The 19,812-nt window shown below is 37.9% G+C and overlaps 1 protein-coding gene across 2 annotated transcripts in view; it reads right to left on the reverse strand.

The window, feature by feature from the left end:
* Positions 1-15,599, reverse strand: part of LOC121871526 (THO complex subunit 1-like) — a 78,567-nt gene extending 62,968 nt beyond the window's left edge. Inside the window, exons 1-4 of one of the 2 annotated variants that reach the window (XM_042373948.1) lie at positions 15,450-15,577; positions 15,227-15,273; positions 3,829-3,934; positions 3,099-3,291 (exon numbers count right to left, since the gene is read on the reverse strand). In XM_042373948.1, coding sequence (XP_042229882.1) covers positions 3,099-3,291; positions 3,829-3,934; positions 15,227-15,270 — 343 coding nt within the window. In that variant the 5' untranslated portion in view covers positions 15,271-15,273; positions 15,450-15,577. Of the gene's footprint in view, positions 1-3,098; positions 3,292-3,828; positions 3,935-15,226; positions 15,274-15,449 lie in introns of both variants that reach the window. The other variant, XM_042373947.1, reaches the window with a different exon arrangement.
* Between the last annotated feature and the right edge of the window lie 4,213 nt (positions 15,600-19,812).

Below are 19,812 nucleotides of genomic sequence, written 5' to 3' on the forward strand. Positions count from 1 at the left end.
AAGGGAGAAGAGAAGGCATTGGGGTAGAAGAGAAGTCACCCCATGGCGCCATTTCACCCATAAAATTTTAGTTCACTTGGTGTGTTTCAAGATTATTTTCTTTAAATCAACACTGCACTGCATTATATATTGTCAATATGTAAAATAAATTTCAAAATGACCAATAATTTGACTGGAAACACAGAAAAAAACATTTATGTTGAAGAGAGTCTGAAGCAAGATGTTCCCTCCACTGAAAAGACAGAGACTGATGCCTGTATGGTGTGTTGACAGGCTGTTTGGCGTGCTGAAAACTAGTTTCCCTGTACTTAAATTATGTCAAATAATTGTTAAAATGACTAAAAATTTTAATATAAGACTTTTAAAATTATTGAATAGTACCTGTACAAACTTCTTGATATTTACTAAAATAGTAAGGAATTTAAGCCCTAGAACCGATTACTGTATTGGTGGACTAATACGACAGCTAGTGTGCAAGCGAAAACATCTTGAGGGACGCTCGTAAGGAATTCGTTAATCGAGGGAATGCTCGTTAACCGAAGTTAAGAATCTTATGGAAGGTAGTTCGTTAACCGAAATTTCGTTAATCAAGGCGCTCTTTAACCAAGGGATCACTGTACAGTAATGGTCATAAACTCTGTACACATCCCTCTCAGCACATTCACATCACTTCCCTTTTATTTCAACCCTCTATCCACCAATACTATAACTTTGATTTGAGAAAAAGGCTGCTGAAAGGCTTTATATGGCAAGGACTATTGTATGGGTCAGATGCGTGGACACTTTCAGCAGACACCAGAAAATGTTGGAGGCCTTTGAAATGTGATGTTACAGGTGAATGTTAAGAGTACGCTACACTGCCAAAAAACAAAAGAAGAAGTACTAAGATTCTCAAAAAAAATCAAGAGAAACACTTGATATATAAATAAAAATAAAAATGAGATACTTTGGTCCTATAATTAGAGCTGATAGGATAATAACAAATATCAATGGACAAACTTGAGGGTAGGAGGGCCAGGGGAAGGCAGAGACTTGGATGGGTGAATAAAATTTAAAACTGGGTCCCCAGAGATACAAAACCTTGAAGGTTTGGTAGAAACAGCTTGAGAACATTTAGAATAGAGGAATGTGATCATCAACCCTCAGATATGAGGACGGTATTCTGATTGATTGATCGACTATACTACAGGTGTTGACTGTTATACGATGGTCACTACCTGAATGCTTTTCCTGCCTTGTTACTGCTATGAAAATGTGATGTGCAATAACTCGCAATATTCCAAGATATGATGACGCAATCTCATAATGGTGTAACACATGTGACCTACGTGGGATGCGTAGGATGTTCTGCCCATCTCCAGTGACTGCCAGGCTGGACAATTGGACTGTGTCATGTCGCCCAGAGGATAGTTTGCATGCGGAAGAAGTTATTCTTTGTACATAAAATTATATACCTATATACTGTACAGTAAATGTGAGGAAGCATTGCGAAACTTAGTAATGACTATGGGATGGCTAAATCGACTATATGTACGATTTTGAAGAATAAAGAGGAGTTAAAAACTGTGCAAGTGGCTAAGGGAATCTTTAGACTTAGCAAAGCAAGGTGTAATGTGATTGAAGAGATGGAAAATTTACTCTTAGTGTGGATAAAGGAGAAAGAAATGGCAGGTGATAGCATTAGTGAAGCTATAATTTGTGAGAAGGCCAAACAATTGTTTGAGGACCTTAAAGACAAGACTCCCAGTGGAAGTGATAGTGCTGTGCCAGTGTTTAGGGGTACTTGCATGCCGAACACCAAGGAAAGATAAAGTACGTATTTTTTACATTTTCCACAGAAAATTTTCAGTGCTAAGTGGTTGTATTTGGGGGCCTGGGACGGATTAATCCTATAACGAATGAATGCTATAATGAACAAGGTTCTAAAACCAATTAGATTCGTTATAGCATACCCCACTGTATATAGTACTTCAGTATAGTTGAGATTTTATTAAGAAATTTTTAAGCCAAAATTAGGGGGTCAAACTAAAGGTACTCCTCGACTTACGACCTACTCAACTTACGAGCACCCAGACATACGACCGCCCCAGTCGTACAAATTTTTTTTTAAATTACGTATTTTCGAGTCCCGACATTTGTGATTGCGCTGTGTACTGATAAAGTTTTCGTTTGTAATTCCCTTTAAAATGGCTGGCAAGCTTAAAAGTGAGAGTTTTGTGGTGCTGAGAAGAAAGAGACACCCATTTTAGATTTTCTATGTATTATTTTCGCATTTTCGACTTACGACCTGGATTTGGGTCCCTAACCCAGTCGTAAGTCGGGAACTGCCTGTAAATACAGTACATGTAATATTTTTGAGGGGTTAAAATTCATGCGTATCTGTGGGTCACTTACGGTGAACAACAGCTACCCAGTACATGCTCGAGTAGTCTAACCTTAACAGTAAGCTCTTTTATCTTGGGCTTGCCTACCATACCCCTAGATTCTTTCTTGATGTGCTACATGAAGAGAAGAACCTCATTCACTATATATGCTGCTTTAAAGCTACAAATAATTGATACAAAGGAAGATTTTCAGAAAAATTTCTTTTCAATTGCATCCATTAACATCTCTGGTAGCATTGTTGCCAAGTTAGACTTGTCACTGTAGCCACATCCCCCTAGCCCTCTCTTACCAGGCTGAGCTGTTAGCTTTGTTATGGTTATATTTCAACTCATACTTTTGTGTAGATATCCCTAACTTTCTTCATTTTTCTTATTCAGTTACATGTACAGACAATCCTACATGCAGAATGTGTAAAAAAAAATATAAAAAAATAATTATCATTACATCATAAACATAAAGGGGTTAAACATTTCTTCGTGTGCGAGAGTTAGCACGCTAAGCAGGGGAGGGAAATGTGATAGCACCGTTGCTAGGGGTAGGCAGAGGCAGCATATCAGCTAGGCTGCATTGATATAGAGAGCATCGAGGCAGCCAGCTTCATATCAAGAGAGATGTCTATTAAGGGGCCTTTTGCGAGGAATCATGGATGCCCCATGTTTGTGTTTCAATGAAACCATAGTTTTCAGTGATACACTTACCAGCTTCAGACTTACCATTACACATGCGTAAAACGCTGGTCTTGCACGGTGCGAAAAATGTATCCTCTTTCCAGACGCCAACGTTACTTTCAACAAAGGAAAAAAGTAGTTCACATTGTTTGATGGTCAACATATCAAAACAGTCGGTAAGTACCAGAACGGGCAGAGTTGGGAGGCTCAGCTCATGACGCACTAATTCTATACATACCTGAAAATAAAAGTTAAATGTTATCAGGACTATTTTGTTGCCTGAAATTCTATCTTAGCATAATAGAAGTTCCAAACTAAGACTAAGTCAAGTCAATTTGAGGAATTTGAGGAAATTGCCAGCATAAATAAGAGAGATCGGCAAGAAAATGCAAATGCAACAAGAACATATGAATTTTAAGAATTAATGTGTTGCATGTGACAAACACTAATACAGTATTGAAAAGAAACAAGCACTCATATACTGTACACTTGGTTAAATATAAAGAGTACACTGCAGAAAGACACACTATCATACTTCTGGTTCAAAAGATTATTATTGGTAGTGTAAATATACTGTATCATGTATAATCCCAATCCCAGAACTGCTCTGCACCAATTTTTCTGGTTACTGGAGACTGTATTACATAATTTCATTAATGGAAAACTGCAGGAAATTTATTTATAATTTTGATACAGTGAATGATACATAGTTAACATGCCATAGGTATATTTCTGGATCTTTATGATTTGGCATTGTAATGGTCATGTTACTCACTGTAGTAATGGCTGTGACAGTGGCGAGCTGTGTTGCCTCTCCATCAATCACCTTTTTTGTTACATAATTCCGGATTGCTGCCTCAACACAGTGCTTTGTTGCCTCACTGTAGAAAGAAAAGGATCATGTTTAAAGTCATCTTTTAATAGTGAAAGAAAAAATAAGTTTCTTTTATAATGCACGCGTGCACACACACACACAGAGGGTCCCTGTTATAGATGACTTCATTATACACCTGTATGTGGTTTTGCACTTAAGTGGTCAAATAATTGTGGAACTACACATAAAAAGTCCCCGAAGTATAGAGGATTCTAAGGCTGAAATCCGTCAATCATTGTGAGCACAAGCATTTGAGTGATTGAAATGCCCACCCGCCACTCATTCTCTTAAAGTTCATGCTTCACACTTGTGCTATGTGTCTCAGTATACATGAAGTGCTCCAAGAACTATAATTATAAACTTTGTTGTGTCCTTGGTGATATTAGTGGACTATTTTTGTAGCCATCAGTTCTAAACCAAAGCAAGGTGGTTTAGTGGCTAAAAGGAAGTGTAGTAGCCATGGGATGGACGTGAAATTAGAAGTTACATGTCATAAGAAAAGTGGTGAGCATGTCTCAATGAATGTGTGAGTGCATGGTTAGGTAGCTTGCACCACATCAACACACTGACCCCAAATGATTTTAAGTACAGTACCTAAAATAAGCTAAAAAGTTATATAATTTCATAAAATAATGTGTAATCAAATGTTCATTAACTGTTTCTAGGGTATATATAAATTTTAAACGATATCAAATTAAACTTTATATGAGCGTCACTTACAATGTGATGGTCCTGATTAGACGCTATTTGTATTAATTCTTAAGGGAATTCATTCCCCTTTTTAAGTGGTTTCATTACCAGTGGCATTAACCTGGTCCCTATTAACCACTTATAATGAAAAGCCCCTCTACATAAAAGGAAGAGCTTGCATTGCCAGGCAAACCACTTTAACAAGATTTATGTTATGTTGAGGATATATATATTACACCGGTAATGTTCCAAGTGATTCTTTTTATTTTTATTTTTTTTACAGGGAATAACCCACCTGGCCACAGGTCACTGACCAATAACGAGTAGTGGAAGGGGGGGGGGGGTAAAAATAAAAGAAAAAAGAAATTAAAAATAGAAGAGAAAAATACAATATTAATCTTCACCACGAAGATGACAGAAAACCAGCTTTTTGAAGTGAGACAGATTGTAAGAGTATGGAAACACAGAAGGCAGAGCATTCCACATTTTGGCTGTGTGGGAAAGAAGGATGTACTATAACAGGTTATTCTAGTGTGACCGACATCCACAGAGAAACGGTGGGCACAGCGGGCAAGACGAGTGCTAAGAGCCCACGGCCTTGCCGGCAGTACACAGGCTGTCAGATCCACTGAACATTGCCTGTTAAATTATCTGTAAAAGAGAGAGAGAGTGAAGCAACATTACATCGAAGAGAGATTATCAACTAAAGGAGGAGAGTTAATAAGACGAAATGCCTTTGATTCCACCCTATCTAACAGTTGGACAGAAGAAGAGGCACCCCAGATATGAGAGCAGTACTCCAAATTAAGACATATGAGTCCCTTATAAACTTGACAATGCAAGAAAAAAAAACTGAAATCCATTTGTATTAAACCAACAATATTGTAACAGCAAATTACAACACAAGTTCATTACAGTGTAGTACTTCAGGCCTCCAGTAATCTTTCATGATATATAACTTTGAAGGAAACTATACCTGTGTAACCCAACTTAACTGAACCTAACCTACCCTTTACTTCTACTGTAATTATCTTGTCTAAAAAAAACTGAGAAAGAATCAGACAGAACTAGAAAACTGTTGGATAATAATATACTGTATGTACTAAAAACAAAATAATATCAGTGAGTTATACAATTACTCAACAATATTATCTGTACCTTACAGGCATCCCTCGCCATAATAATGTTCAATATAGGAAAATTAACTTACACGAGTCTTCTATTCTTATACCTCTTTCACACTGTCAAAACTATTTTCACTTATACGAATATGGTCCCTAAAGTACTGTAGTTAGGTACTAAATTACAGTAATTGAGTACAGGGGGGTCCTCACTATATGTTGGGGATGTGTTCCAGAAAAAAGCAACTTTATAGTGAAGCATTTTATAATAAGGAATTTTCACCCTAAGAGTTAATGTAATTATGGGTATACCGTATGTGTTCCAACATGTATAGTAATACCCCTTGAAAGCTCAGCAAATCAGATTACAATTGGGTCATTATAACATAGAGTGCTGTACTGTACAAAAGTATTTGATATGGAGATACAGTAAAAAATAAAACATAATTTGTACTCCCCTAATTCAAAATTCCTCATAATTAGTAATGTTTTGCTGTTATGAAATAGAGTACAGTCGGCCCTTAACATACGCGGGGGTTACGTAACAGAGATACCCGTGGATGTTAAAAATCCGCGTATATGTGCTGCCCCCCCCCCCCAAAAAAACTTGGTCCTCCCATGTCCTTATTTACCGTATATACCTGTGTGTAGTTCAAGTTTTTAAGACCAAATTATTTGGCAAAAAATGGGGGTCGACCTCTAAACGGGTAATAGTTTCGTTAGGTTAAAAAATATTTACCAGTAACTACCAGTAAACAATGGAAATGACACACCAACACACCACCAGCTGTGAGTGTCGGTACAGTTGCTAGGGCAGATCTCTTGCGTCATCATAGCAAGCCCAAAGTAGCCAAATGCATGGTATGGTATGCACAGGACGATGTAAAACATAAAGTATTCATTTTTTAAAGTTTATTTATAGATACTGTACATAAATTTTTGTTCATTACATTTGAAACATCAATCTTTGTTAATTAAATTTGAAACAAAAGAAAACTACGATACCGTATTTCTAAATACCTGGTATTTTCATTAAAATATTACATCACAAGTATATTTTATCTTAACTGTGACTGAATGAATATAGGTATTCTCAGAAATAAATATGGAAATATAATAATTTTGCTGGAATGACGTACATATTACAGTGGAAAGACGAAAACAATGACTTTCGCTTTCTTTCGTTATTCAAAAGATTTTACCGTAATCGCTTTTCGAATGGTTTTCAGTTAAAAAACTGTTGTACTCGTACTGTATTACAATAATATTCTATCCTATCATTAGCCTTATAATCCCACAACAGAAAACCATTCGAAAAGCGATTACGGTAACATCTTTTGAACGAAAGAAAGAGAAAGTCATTGCTTTCGTCACAATTTTATCCCACTTTCCACTGTAACACGTACATCATTTCAGCAAAAATATTACATTTCCATGTTCTCAGAAATAAATGGTAGTTTTGTTGAAACGTAATGTACAAAGCAATGACTCGCTTTCTTTCGTTCAAAAGATGTTACCGTAATCGCTTTTCGAATGGTTTTCACTTAAAAAACTGTTGCATCACAAGTGAATTAGGATAGAATATTATTGTAATACAACAGTTTTTTAACTGAAAACCATTCGAAAAGCGATTACGGTAACACCTTTTGAACGAAAGAAAGTGAGTCATTGCTTTCGTCACTTTCCACTGTAATACGTATGTCATTTCAGCAAAATATTACATTTCCATATTCTCAGAAATAAATAGTAGTTTTGCTGAAATGTAATGCATTTCAATGTAAATTAGGATAAACTACATGAAAACAAAAGACTTTACCTAGCCTTCCGATATTCAAGATGTTACTCGTTTTTTTTAGTAGTTTTCAGTTAAAATACTCTTATATTAGTGATATTCTATTCATACTGTGCTTGATATAATGCATTCACGGAAATGTAATATTTTTGCAACTACAATGCTGATGTCAACACAAGCGTGGTTACAGCGAGACTGACTGAGTGAGAGAGAGAGCTATGCGTGTGTGTGTGAGGTTGCGGGAGCGGGCGGTGTCCCGTGTTCAGTGCTGCGCGCGAGTTGAATGGCGCGCGATTTGAATGTACTTCAATTACTTCAATGTACAGAATATTCCTCCGGCGGGGTAATCCGCGAATTTGCAAATCCTTGTATTATAAACCCGCGTATGTTAAGGGCCGACTGTATACAGTACTGTATGTTACAAATATTGTAATATTTGTTTAAATTTCAATATCTGAGACATTAAAATCATGACTGGGTTAGCCTCGTGCATGCCAAAGCTGTTTATTTTGCCCTCAGGTTTTATACAGTATATATGTACAGTGGTCCCTCGGTTAACGAATGGTTCGATTAACGAAATTTCGGTTAACGAATTACCTCCCATAAGGATCTTCAATTTGGTTAACGAACAAAACTTTGAGTAACGAAATCCTTACGAACAACACTTTTGTTGTGAGCATCAGCTGACCAGCTGATGGGCTAGTCAGCCAATTTAGCAAACTGTTCTATGTTTGCATTTGTTTTCAGTGGAGTAAATATCAAGAAAGTTGAGCTCCTTAATATTTTTGAAATTTTTATATTAAAATTATTTGTCATTTTAAAATTTAGTTAACATATTGATAATATATGCAATGCAGGGAACTAGTTTCTTGTGCACCCATCAGCAGCTTGACTCAGCCACCAGGCGTCAGTTTGGCTTTGTTGACAGTGGAGTGAACATCTATTTTGTTGGTGACTTGAATACTTTTTGCATTTTTACACTGAAATTATTGGTCATTCTGAAATTTAGTTAACATATTGATAATATATAGCGCAGTGTTGATTTAAACAAAATAATCTTGAATTACACCTAGTGAAATTAAAATTTTATTGGTGAAATGACTGCATCAAGCATGGGTCCCCTGAAAGGTGATTTCTCCTCCATCCCCACTTCCTTCTCTTTTCCCTTCTCCTCCAAGACCATTTCTAATTCCCATCATCATCATCATCAACCAGGAGCCTTCTACATACACACCTCAAAGTAAGTGTACTTTACTGCATTTTTTTTTACTGTGTATGAACTTTTCTGTGAGCTGGAACCAATTACCCAATACAGTACTGTGTACAGGTTGTACCTCTCTAGTCCGGCATTCTGTGGTCCGGAAACACCCGTGGTCCGGGATGATTTTAGTTTGTCCAATAGGTAGATAGGCAGCTATATTTATTTATTTTTTTTTTTAACTTATCTGAATTATTATTATTATTATTATTACAGGAGTATTAAATTTTTGCCCCTCAGGCCCCAATGTGGGTCAGCGACCTATGCCCGGGTGGGCTAATCCCCGTAAAAACAACAACAACAAAGCCGCGGAAAATTAAGGTTTGTTTACATCCGGCAGTTCAGCTGCTCTCTCTCTCTCTGCTTGTCTATACAGAGTACAACATTTAACCCTTCAATTTATATGAGCAGTAAATAAGTGTTGCTTTCATATTCTTATGTAGAGTAATGACGATATGTTTCCACATGTGCACACTTACATACGCGCACTCACTTTTTTTCTTTACCATTAATGGTTAGCTACTTATATTTATTAACATTATTAACATTTATTAACATTAAATAACATAACTTCAAACAACCATATTAATTTTTTTACATTAATTTTACTACAGCTACAATCAGGGTCTTATTTTCTTCAGTTTTATATGTAGAACCAATCAGTCACTGGTTTTGTAAGCATTAACGAAAACAATGCCGGCAGCCGTCTTGTCTCCTCGTGTGTTTTAATATTCCACGTATTATTAATAAATTGTATTGTTTATTTTGCACACACAAACATTAATTCAATAAAAAAAAATTCAGAAACATTAATTAAAATATATATGAACAGTAAATAAGTGTTGCTTTCATATTCTTATGTAATGACGATATGTTTTCACGTGTAGGCATGCGCACTTACATACGCGATCTCTCTTTTTTCTTTACCATTATTGTTAGCTACTTCTATTGTTCCATTTATTAACATTAAATAACATTACTTAAAACAACCATATTAATTTTACTACAGCTGCAACCAGGGTCTTATTTTCTTCAGTTTTATATGTAGAACCAGTCAGTCACTGGTTTTGTAATCAACGAAAACAATGCTGTCTCATTTCCCCGTGTGTTTTAATATTCCACGAATTACTAATGAATTGTATTGCTCATTTTGCACACATAAACATTAATTCATTCAAAAAGACATTCAGTAATAAACAATAATGAATCTTTTGTACATAAGAGAAATGACGCTGTTTACACGATTATGCACGTCATCTGAACGTTGACGGGCCGTTCAAACCCGTCGAAATTCGAGTTTCCGCCGTCAAAATTTTTAATTTTTTTTGTGTTCCAATAAAAAACGTTGAATTAAAAACTCGCGAAATTTGAGAAGCTACTGTACGACATTTAACCCTTCAATATGTCTTCAAAGAGACCATGAAGCAGAGAAAGTGGTGCTAGTGCTTCCAAGTGTAAGCACAAGTCACTATCTATCAAGGAAAAGGGTGAATTTCCTTGGTCCGGAAATTTCCATGGTCCGGCACCGGTCAGGTCCCGAGGCTGCCGGACTAGGGAGGTACAACCTGTACCATTGAAACAATGGATTCGGTTAACAAACGACTTTGTGGAATGAATTGTGTTCGTTAACCGAGGGACCACTGTGCGTATATGGTTTTCTGGCAAAAATGATGGCAAAAAAAAAAAAATAAAGCTCCTTGACCCAGGAACGAGATTTGGTTTTTCTAGAGGTGTTTATGTTCTACGTACTGGTGATAACCGTTTCTTGCGCAATGCAATTACTATGGTTTTGAGATATGGCCACTTCTCCTTCAGTTTTAATACTCCACAAAGAGGGCCAAAATAATATACATAAACGACATAGATGGAGACAGCAACAGCTTTAAGTAAATTTTCTGATGACACAAAAATAAGGCGTGAAATTAAATCTGACAAAGATTATAAAAAAATTGCAGGAATATATATATATATATATATAAATTTCTCATGGTCTGAAAATTGGTAAATGAAATTTAACATGGAAAAGTGTAAAGTACCAAGTCTGGGAAATGCAAATAAGGAAACCAGATATCAGATAAACAATGCTGATTTAGAGAAATCAGACCATAAGAAAGATTTACAACAGAGGTTCCCAAGCATTTTCCAGTGCAACCACGTCTAGTGCTGTCCCCTATACAGTGCGACCCCGAGTCATTAAATTAAATTTAAAGATTCGTTAAATAAATACGGACATATTTTTACTTGTACAGGAAGTGAACTGTAAAAACAAACAAAGAAAGTACATTACATAATTGAGAAGTGTAAAAGCAAACACTGGCAGAAACAGATACATTTACTGCCAGCCTGCATTGTTCTTGTTGCAACCAGGCTTCAACACAAGAACTTCTTTCCACGGGGAATAACAACAAAAAGGTACTCTTGGGTTACCACACATAGTCTCGCGTCACTGACAGTCACTGTAGACAGTTGTCGCGGCAAGGAGAACTGGCAAGCGTGACTTGATTAACCACTTAGGTGCAATAGACCAGCCTGGATTGCTTTTGTCGCAACCAGGCTTCCACACGTGATATTTCCACGGGGATAACAAACCTAGGTTAACACATCTAATCTCGTGTTGATCATGGTCACTGCAGACGGGTGTCGCGCAGGAGAACTCTGTAAGCGTGAATTGATTAACCATTTACTGTCGGTTTGATAGGCCAGCCTGGATTGCTCGTTGCAACCAGGCATCCACACGTGATATTTCCACGGGGATAATAAACCTAGGTTAACACACTTAATCTCGTGTCACTGACGGTCACAGGATGGAGTGGCAGTGGAGGACTCTACCTGGTGTCCCGTTCCCTTCAGGAGGGAGAAGGTGGATGTCTTAACTAACCCATGGCCTAGGGGATACTACTTAAAATGTGGTTTTGGGGTGTGAGGCGATGAACAGTACAACAGTGTCTCACTGGCCTCCCCCTATAGGCTGGCTAACATACAACTAATGGAAAAAATATGTTGGTCATGGCTCGCCGGGTGCCTTATCTCTAGTAAAACAAACTTTGGAGTTGGTTACATGGGTAAGCCTTACGCAACTTATGACAGGTATGAAAAACAGACCTAACCAACCTAACCTTACCTAACTTCCTATATTAAACAGAAAGAACTTACTACGATATGGTGAAATTTGAGGCATTTTCTGGACGCGAAATGATACGGCCGCATCGGTGCTCATGCAGCCCGGGTGGTGAAGTGATTTATTGTGATGACGGGAAACGTCGAGCCATGGCGTTGAGGAAGTGATGAACAAATTTCTTTCCAGTCTGAAAACAAAGGGATTCCCACAGTGTACACAGTCTCTATTCAAAGGAACAATGCTGTGGTCTTTAAACAATTGAAGGATCTTGTTGCCTTTATCCCTAAATTCGCAAATTACGTCCATATATAACCGGTGACAACCTTCACACGTCATGCTAAAAATTAAACTGCCTCGGGAATGGGGAAAAGTGCCGCAGCAGAGCGAGGCCTCATTACCACCGGAAAGACAAATTAGTGCGCTTCTAGGCGCCTAATTATCTACAAAAGAAACATTTACACAAGAAATGATTACCATATCAGAACTCACTGATGAAAATAAAGTAAAGTAATAAGGTCAATTTATAGTCTTGCACCAGTCATTCTTTTTCTGTTATTAATACGTATTTCGTAATGGTATTTGATGAGTTTCGAACGAATTTGATATTTATTTCTGCCGGAAATCACCATTTCTTTTTGATTATCCCCACCCAACAATCATAATAGATAAATTTGGATTTTTTCTCTAATAAATCACATCAGTAAAATACCAACCAACCAACAAAACCAAACCTAACCTAACCTTTGTTCATGCCCCCACATCTTACCTTAATCTGAAAAAGAATCAGGTTCATCTGGGTTGTCAATGCACATGCACTGTAGACGCTTAAGAAGCGAAGACGGAGGTAAGGAGCGATGCGTGAGGGGGGTGTCAGACTCTGCCAAAAGTAAATACGACTTGGCAAAAATTGTGACCGAGCGAATGTAATAACATTGAAAAATTAATATCTCGGTTATCCTTAATTTCCGGTGGAAATAACATTGAAGAAAAATGTCTTAGAATTGTTTAAACATTATGAAATATATATTAATAACAGCGAAAGCAAGACCGGTGCAAGAATATAAATTCACCCAAAATAAACAGTAACACAAATAACTCGTCTGTAGGTTAGTCCTATATATTAACTGCCATCTTTAACTAGAACACACTGAGAAGCTTTAAATATAGGTTGGGGTTAGGGTCATCTTGTACCCAAGACAACTCGTACCCAAGACAACTCGTACCCGACAACTCGTACCCAAGACAACTCGTACCCAAGATAACTCGTACCCAAGATAACTCGTACCCAAGACGACTCGTACCCAAGACAACTCGTACCTAAGACAACTCAAACCCAAGATAACTCGTACCCAAGACAACTCGTACCCAAGACAACTCATACCCAACTCACAAGATAAGTCGTACCCAAGATTACTTACACTCAATTCAAGTGATAATCCATATATATTTGTGCATATTAGCTTTATCTATGATTACAAAAAAAGATTATGTAAATCTTGTAGGAAAGAGCAGTGAAATTGGGAAATTATTAAACTAATGCAGGCTTTAAAATGGTTGCATCTCATTACATAAGTACGGTATGTTATTCCGTCACACAAACATTACACTACAAGTACTACATATTTTACACTATGAGGTTTAGAACAACTTTATTGCAATTTACAAATTTCAGGCTAATAGATTTGGCAGTTTCAATTTATAAACTGGGCGATGTAAACGTTTAAAATGGTCATAAGTCAACAAAATATAGACATGCATAAAAACATTGATTTTCCAACTCCAGCTTTATGTAAACAAATCAGTTAGTATACAGTATATAATTCAGGGGTCCTGTCTGGTACTTCTTCAGGCATAATGAACTTGTTCTACGGAGTGGCTGACATCGTGACATTGTCAGGAATTTCTTTTTGTGACATGTCAACGTCAAGAATGAAATACAGTAGTAATAAGGATATAAAAGAACGAAGATTGAGAATACAGAGTATTGGCCAATGCATAAAAATTAGTTATGTTATTGTATGTTAATGATACTCTGGATAGATTTGTTTAAAAAGTCACCACCACAAAGAAACAAGACCAGTATGAGTAACATAACGACTTGATTATGTATCACCAAATATTCACGCTCTTCCTAATCAGAGAGCGAAAGAGCAGACGTATTTACTCTTAATTTGTTGAAGTTAAGATCAAATAATTTTGGTATTTTTGCGTTTACACACCGCACATTCCTATTACTAATCTATTATCATATTCTAATAAGACGTCTAATTATAAGATAATTTTCATCCATTACATTACTGGCGCAAATGTATAATAACAGAGATAGCGTATCCAAAATTTTCTCTATTTTCTTCCATTAATCTTCCTCCATTATCGCCTGCCTCACCTCCAACACTGCGTGTCTCCTTCATAAATCATCACGCGCATGCGTTCCCGTACACGTCACGCAGCCAATCAAAAGCGTTTTTGTTTTTGCAACCAATTAAAATGATTTTGGGTTTAATTCGCTGTATACTTGGCCCAATCAAGCGGGTTTTATTTTGGGTCTCTCATATTTCAAAATTCAAGTTCAGTTCCGACCATGGAAGTCTGCGATGGGTGTCACTTAAATTATATGGAGCTGATTGCGAGTTTTGGGGAAAAAACGAAGAAACTGTAGCATTTTTTCGATCGCATGGTGTTCGTTCAACCACAGGAAAGTGTACTAAGAGCAAGACTGAATGTAAATATCACAAAGACCAACATATGTGGCGTTGTGTAAGAATCTCAGAATCCAACGACGAACAAGAACCAGGACAATAAGGTAAGAAATAGGTGATTCCATCATATGGTGAGAGTCAGTCAGGTTAGGTTAGGTTTGGTTTGGTTTTTGTTTTTCTAGTGTTTTTTGGTGTATTTTGCCACGATTTTTTTTTCGGAAAAAGTCCAACGAAAAAAATTCGATAAAAAAAAATGCTAATTTCTGCCAGAAATGAAGGTCATATTCGGCTTAAACACACACAAATACACTAGACAAATATATTTTTTACCTTCTAACAGAGTGCGGTGTGACAGTGCAAATTTACCATAATTTTTTTTTTAAACACATTGCTATTCATATATTAAAAATCACCATTGCACGATAAAATTTGCTTCTGAAGACGTCTTAAATAACGACAAAAGCTAAGGTGCTCCATTATAGGTTGGACAGATATACGAGAGAAATGGTTAGGTGAAAATGGGGTTGCCTAGTATGGGTCAATAGGCCCACTGCAGTTCCCACCATCCTTATGTTCCTAAACCTGTGGCCCAGAGTGAGGTGAGGCAGGTAGTGGACACACCAGAATGAATATGAAGACTGATCTCTTTCAAGCCCCAGCGCCATTTTCTAAAATAACCAAGAAAACAAGAAGGTAAGTTATATATTTATATTCCACAAAGTATCAACAAAATTAAGCCATATATTTAGCCTTTAGTTAACAACTAGGGCTACAGCCAGTACCGGGGAGAGGCTATTAACTTCTCCGAAATGTAAACTATACAACTTTCTAAACAGTTTCTTGCCTGATTTTGGTAGAAAATATGTTTGTGATTGGTAGAGCATCAGCATTTTCAATACAGCGTGGCAAGATAGACTGCACTTTAGTAAAAATACGTTGAAAAGTCAGAGTTGGGTCAGCCATTGTTTACAAGCTGAGCGGCGATAACAAACACTCGACCATTTGATATATTTTTGCTAAATGAAATAAATATTAATAAGTGCACAGATCTAAAAAACATTTCACAATTAATTTCCTATTAAAAATACATATATGTCATAATTTGCCTTATATTTCAATTTATTTTAATCACTATCGACAATCCATCGTTTTATCGAGGAACAACTGATCCAACAACTAACCCTGAACAGTAGTCTCCCGACCCCTTGAACACACCTGTAATAGTAAAATATCTACTACTGGCGAAGTAGAAATCTATTTTTTAATATTTTCATCCACATCACATACAGTAACTATTTTTTGTACATGTGCGCCGGCAAATTAATCTAGTGCAGTAGTTTCGAGTATTTATTTATATATCTATTTATTTATCTTTTTCTATATTATTATTGCTAATCTTAATACTCCAATACTCCTTCAGTTGTTTTCCTGTCAGTGATGAAATACTTTGGTGGATCATAAAATTAGAAGTATTAATAGGCAAAGTTGATGGTAGGGGGCCCAGGGAAAGGCAGAGACTGGAATAGATAAATGACATTAAAAACCGGGTCTCCAGAGAAATGTAAAACACCCGAAAATTGGTTGAACAGCGTTTAGACAGCAAGTACTGTACTGTGGTTGTCAACCCCCAGATGAGGATGGTACTTTCATTGAGTACATTAGTTAGCTCGTGTCGGGCTCTATTTATTTATTTATTTATTTATTACAGTATTCTTTTTACCTCACGTCAACTTACTTGCCAGACGGGAGGTCCGTCTGCTCTCTGTTATGCACTATTGACAATACAGGGTAATATACCCGTACAACGGTATAACTGCCATAATCCAGACGATATGTGCTAAAATATCGATGATTTGTACATTTTGTCATAAAAGAAAGTAATTTGGTACACTTAAACTTTTACTTTACTTTTATCCTCGTCACCACTGATCGGCTCGTTATCCGCTTGGGCGATCGGTCACGTTTCTGTTACGCACTGTTGGCAAGTATTGGGCATGCACCGGCTCCTGAATGTACCTGAACCTGCTCCAGTGTTGGTCAAGTCTTGTCTTGAAAGAGCTCACACTCGGTGCCGTCACAACACTTTCTGGTAGATTGTTCCAAGAGTTCACAGCTCTCACTCCGAAAAAGTTTGCCATCACAGTTTTCTGGACTTGCGGCTTCTTCAATCTTGAGCTGTTATCCCTTGTGGGGCGAGCGTCCGCCAGCTCCAAGTAAGGACACTCGTCTGAGTAGTGCGCCTTGAGATGCTTATACGCCTCAATTAGGTCACCCCTTGCCCGTCTGTAGTATTAGCTAGGCAAGGTCAGGGGCTCCAATCTCTCAGGGTAGCTGAGGTGCCGAAGTGCAGGCACCAGTCTGGTGGGCCTCCTTTGAACATTTTCAACCAACTGACAGTCCTTAGCATAGCTTGGGGACCAGACGGGGTGACAGTACTCCAGATGGGGAAGCACTTCACTCTTGAAGATCGTTACGAGGGACGGACTGTCTAGATAACTGAACGACCTTCTTATAAGACCCAATAATTTATTTGCCGGATTTACCTTCTTATCGCAAAGGCCCGAGAACTTCAGCTCATTGTCAACATATACACCTAGGTCCTTCGCACATTCAGTCTCAAATAGTGCTGTTTCTTCATCCCGTTGGGACATATGATACGCCTCTTTACCGTTGGTACGCCCCAGGTGCATCCTCTTACACTTCGTGACATTGAATCTCAGCAGCCATTTCTTCGACCATTCTTGGAGCCCATAGAGGTCCTTCTGCAGCTCTTCACATTCGGCCTTGGTTCTTGATTCCCGAAATAACTTGACGTCATCGGCAAACAATTTTGGGATGTGGAGACATTTCGAAAACGTCCCCTATCGAAGCGACCATTTTGTTGCTGCCATTCTAGAAAACCTATTTTCTACCCTCGCACTGCTACTATACATGATGGCATGACAATAATGGCCTGTGTACCCCTATTTTAGTGACCAATGTTTACGATGGTGTCCAGTCGTTTTTCAGGGGTCGGATCGTGCTGTGTCTCTGTAACAAAGAGTGTTCGGCATTCGGGCCGTCGTTGTTAAGCAGCAGAAATTGGACAATGATTACATAAGATCATCAAGATCGTTTTAGTGATGTGAAAGTGTAAATCGATATAGGATTTTTAATGCTAGACGAGATTGTATTTTTGAAAACTCAATCTCCACCGAGCTGGAGATGCAGCCCAGGTCAAGAGGCCTACAACCAAATCATTGTCACATGACAAAGCTTTTATTTTATATTTCGACGGAGTTGTGGTCACGGCTGTGATAAAGGCCAACCAAGGAGTGTAGTACTGTGCCTTTAGTTAAATCAGTTCATAGTGTCATCAGTGACCGCGGAAAAGGTTGTAAATAACTTAAAGTGAATACAAATTGGCAAGCAAGCTGGAAAGGCACCACTGCCAGTTGAAACCAAGTCGTGTTATAGGTGCCACAGAGACTTTAAATTGTATTTTGTTTTTGTGCTTTCTCAAGGACGGAAACTGTGCCTACAATACACCATTCACAGGGAGATACAGTGTACACAGTGATAGCACAAAGAGATATAGTCGTTGATGAGAACAGGAAAAGAAAGTATAAGGAAATACTAGTCAAAATAAAAAATAAATAAAATCAACAAGCTTGGCTATCCTTAAAGGCATTCTATTACCGCCCCAAAGAAAGTTTTATTTTATTTTTCTGTGTTTCTAAATGACTGAATGGGTGTATAAAATCTGTTATTCATAGCAAAATGCAGTGTACATAGACACATAAATACTGACAAACGCTGAAGTAAACTGAAAAAAAAGAGAAGAAATACAGAAGACAACGCTAAAGGCAACAGGGGAGGTTAAAACCAGCAGAGGGCAGCTAAGTTCTGCTCTTTTTTTCTCTTTATTTTTAAATAGATGTAGATCTATACGCAGTCTGCACCCACAACAACAACAACCATGAGTATGATATGTGATTGTTCTAGGTCTTTTAACCGCTGATTCCGTCTGGGTTAATGAGGCCGGAACATGTATATTATATAGGGTTTTAGTAGTGAAACCCAATTGTCTGTTATCCATTTATTTAGGAACTATCTAGGATACAGTTCCAAGTGTATATCACCGTAACTTATCACTGTAACTATGAGTGTTAAACGGAGGACGGAGGGTATGCTAAATAGTCCTGCTAAATACGTCCGGTTGGTGTGAGGGGTTGAGTAACAATGCCGCAGGCAGTCGGCTTTTATACGCTGACCATAACAGTCACTGAGCCGCGCCTCAAGGAGCCTACCCATCACGTGATATGACCATGTCACCTCATAGCCAGTGGAAAGTTACAGGGGGCGATATGATTATATAAACCCAATGTACTGCCCTGACATTTATATAAGAACTAAGGGGCTGATACATCGCTCGGTCACCACCTTCCGAGCTTCCACGATGAATAAACTAATCTCACAGAATACATCCTATACATAAACCTAACCATGTTGCAAACATGTGGAGACACTAAGCTGGGGACTCTGGAACCGTAGGTTCATCAACTACTGGGGTCCTAGACTCAAGTGTCATACGGGTTAGTGTCTTAAGTACAATGTTCAACTTGGAAGACACTGACTTACAATAGCAAAACTTGGCATCATTGGCAAACATTTGTATGGAGGAGTGTACAACGTCAGGCATGTCATTTATGAAACAAACAAACAACAGCGGGCCCAATACACTGCCCTGTGGTACCCCACTTGTGACAGGTGCAGATGACGATTTCGTACCATTAATCACCACACACTGCTTGCGGTCATGTAGAAAGTCTTCTATCCACGCTAGGACATTTCCCCGAATTCCGTACCCTTCCAGTTTGATTTTCAGCCTTTCGTGGGGCACACTGTCGAAAGCCTTGGCAAAATCTAGGTAAATATTGTCTATATTACCACCCCGTTCCAGAATATGGGTCCAAATATCCAATACCTTGAGCAATTGTGTTAAGCAGGAGCGCCCCGGCATAAAACCGTGTTGGCAATCCTTTGAAAGGTTTTTTCGTATTAGATGTTCCATTGCGGCATCTCTGATAATACTCTCAAGTACTTTACATATTATGCTGGTCAGGCTCACCGGTCTATAGTTGTCTGTGGAGTGACGATCGCCCTTCTTGAAGATAGGACTCACATAAGCCACTTTCCATTCACTGGGGACCATTTGTTCATCCAGG

The sequence above is a fragment of the Homarus americanus genome, unplaced genomic scaffold (genome assembly GCF_018991925.1).
Source record: "Homarus americanus isolate GMGI-L3 unplaced genomic scaffold, GMGI_Hamer_2.0 scaffold45698, whole genome shotgun sequence".
Classification (NCBI taxonomy): domain Eukaryota; kingdom Metazoa; phylum Arthropoda; class Malacostraca; order Decapoda; family Nephropidae; genus Homarus; species Homarus americanus.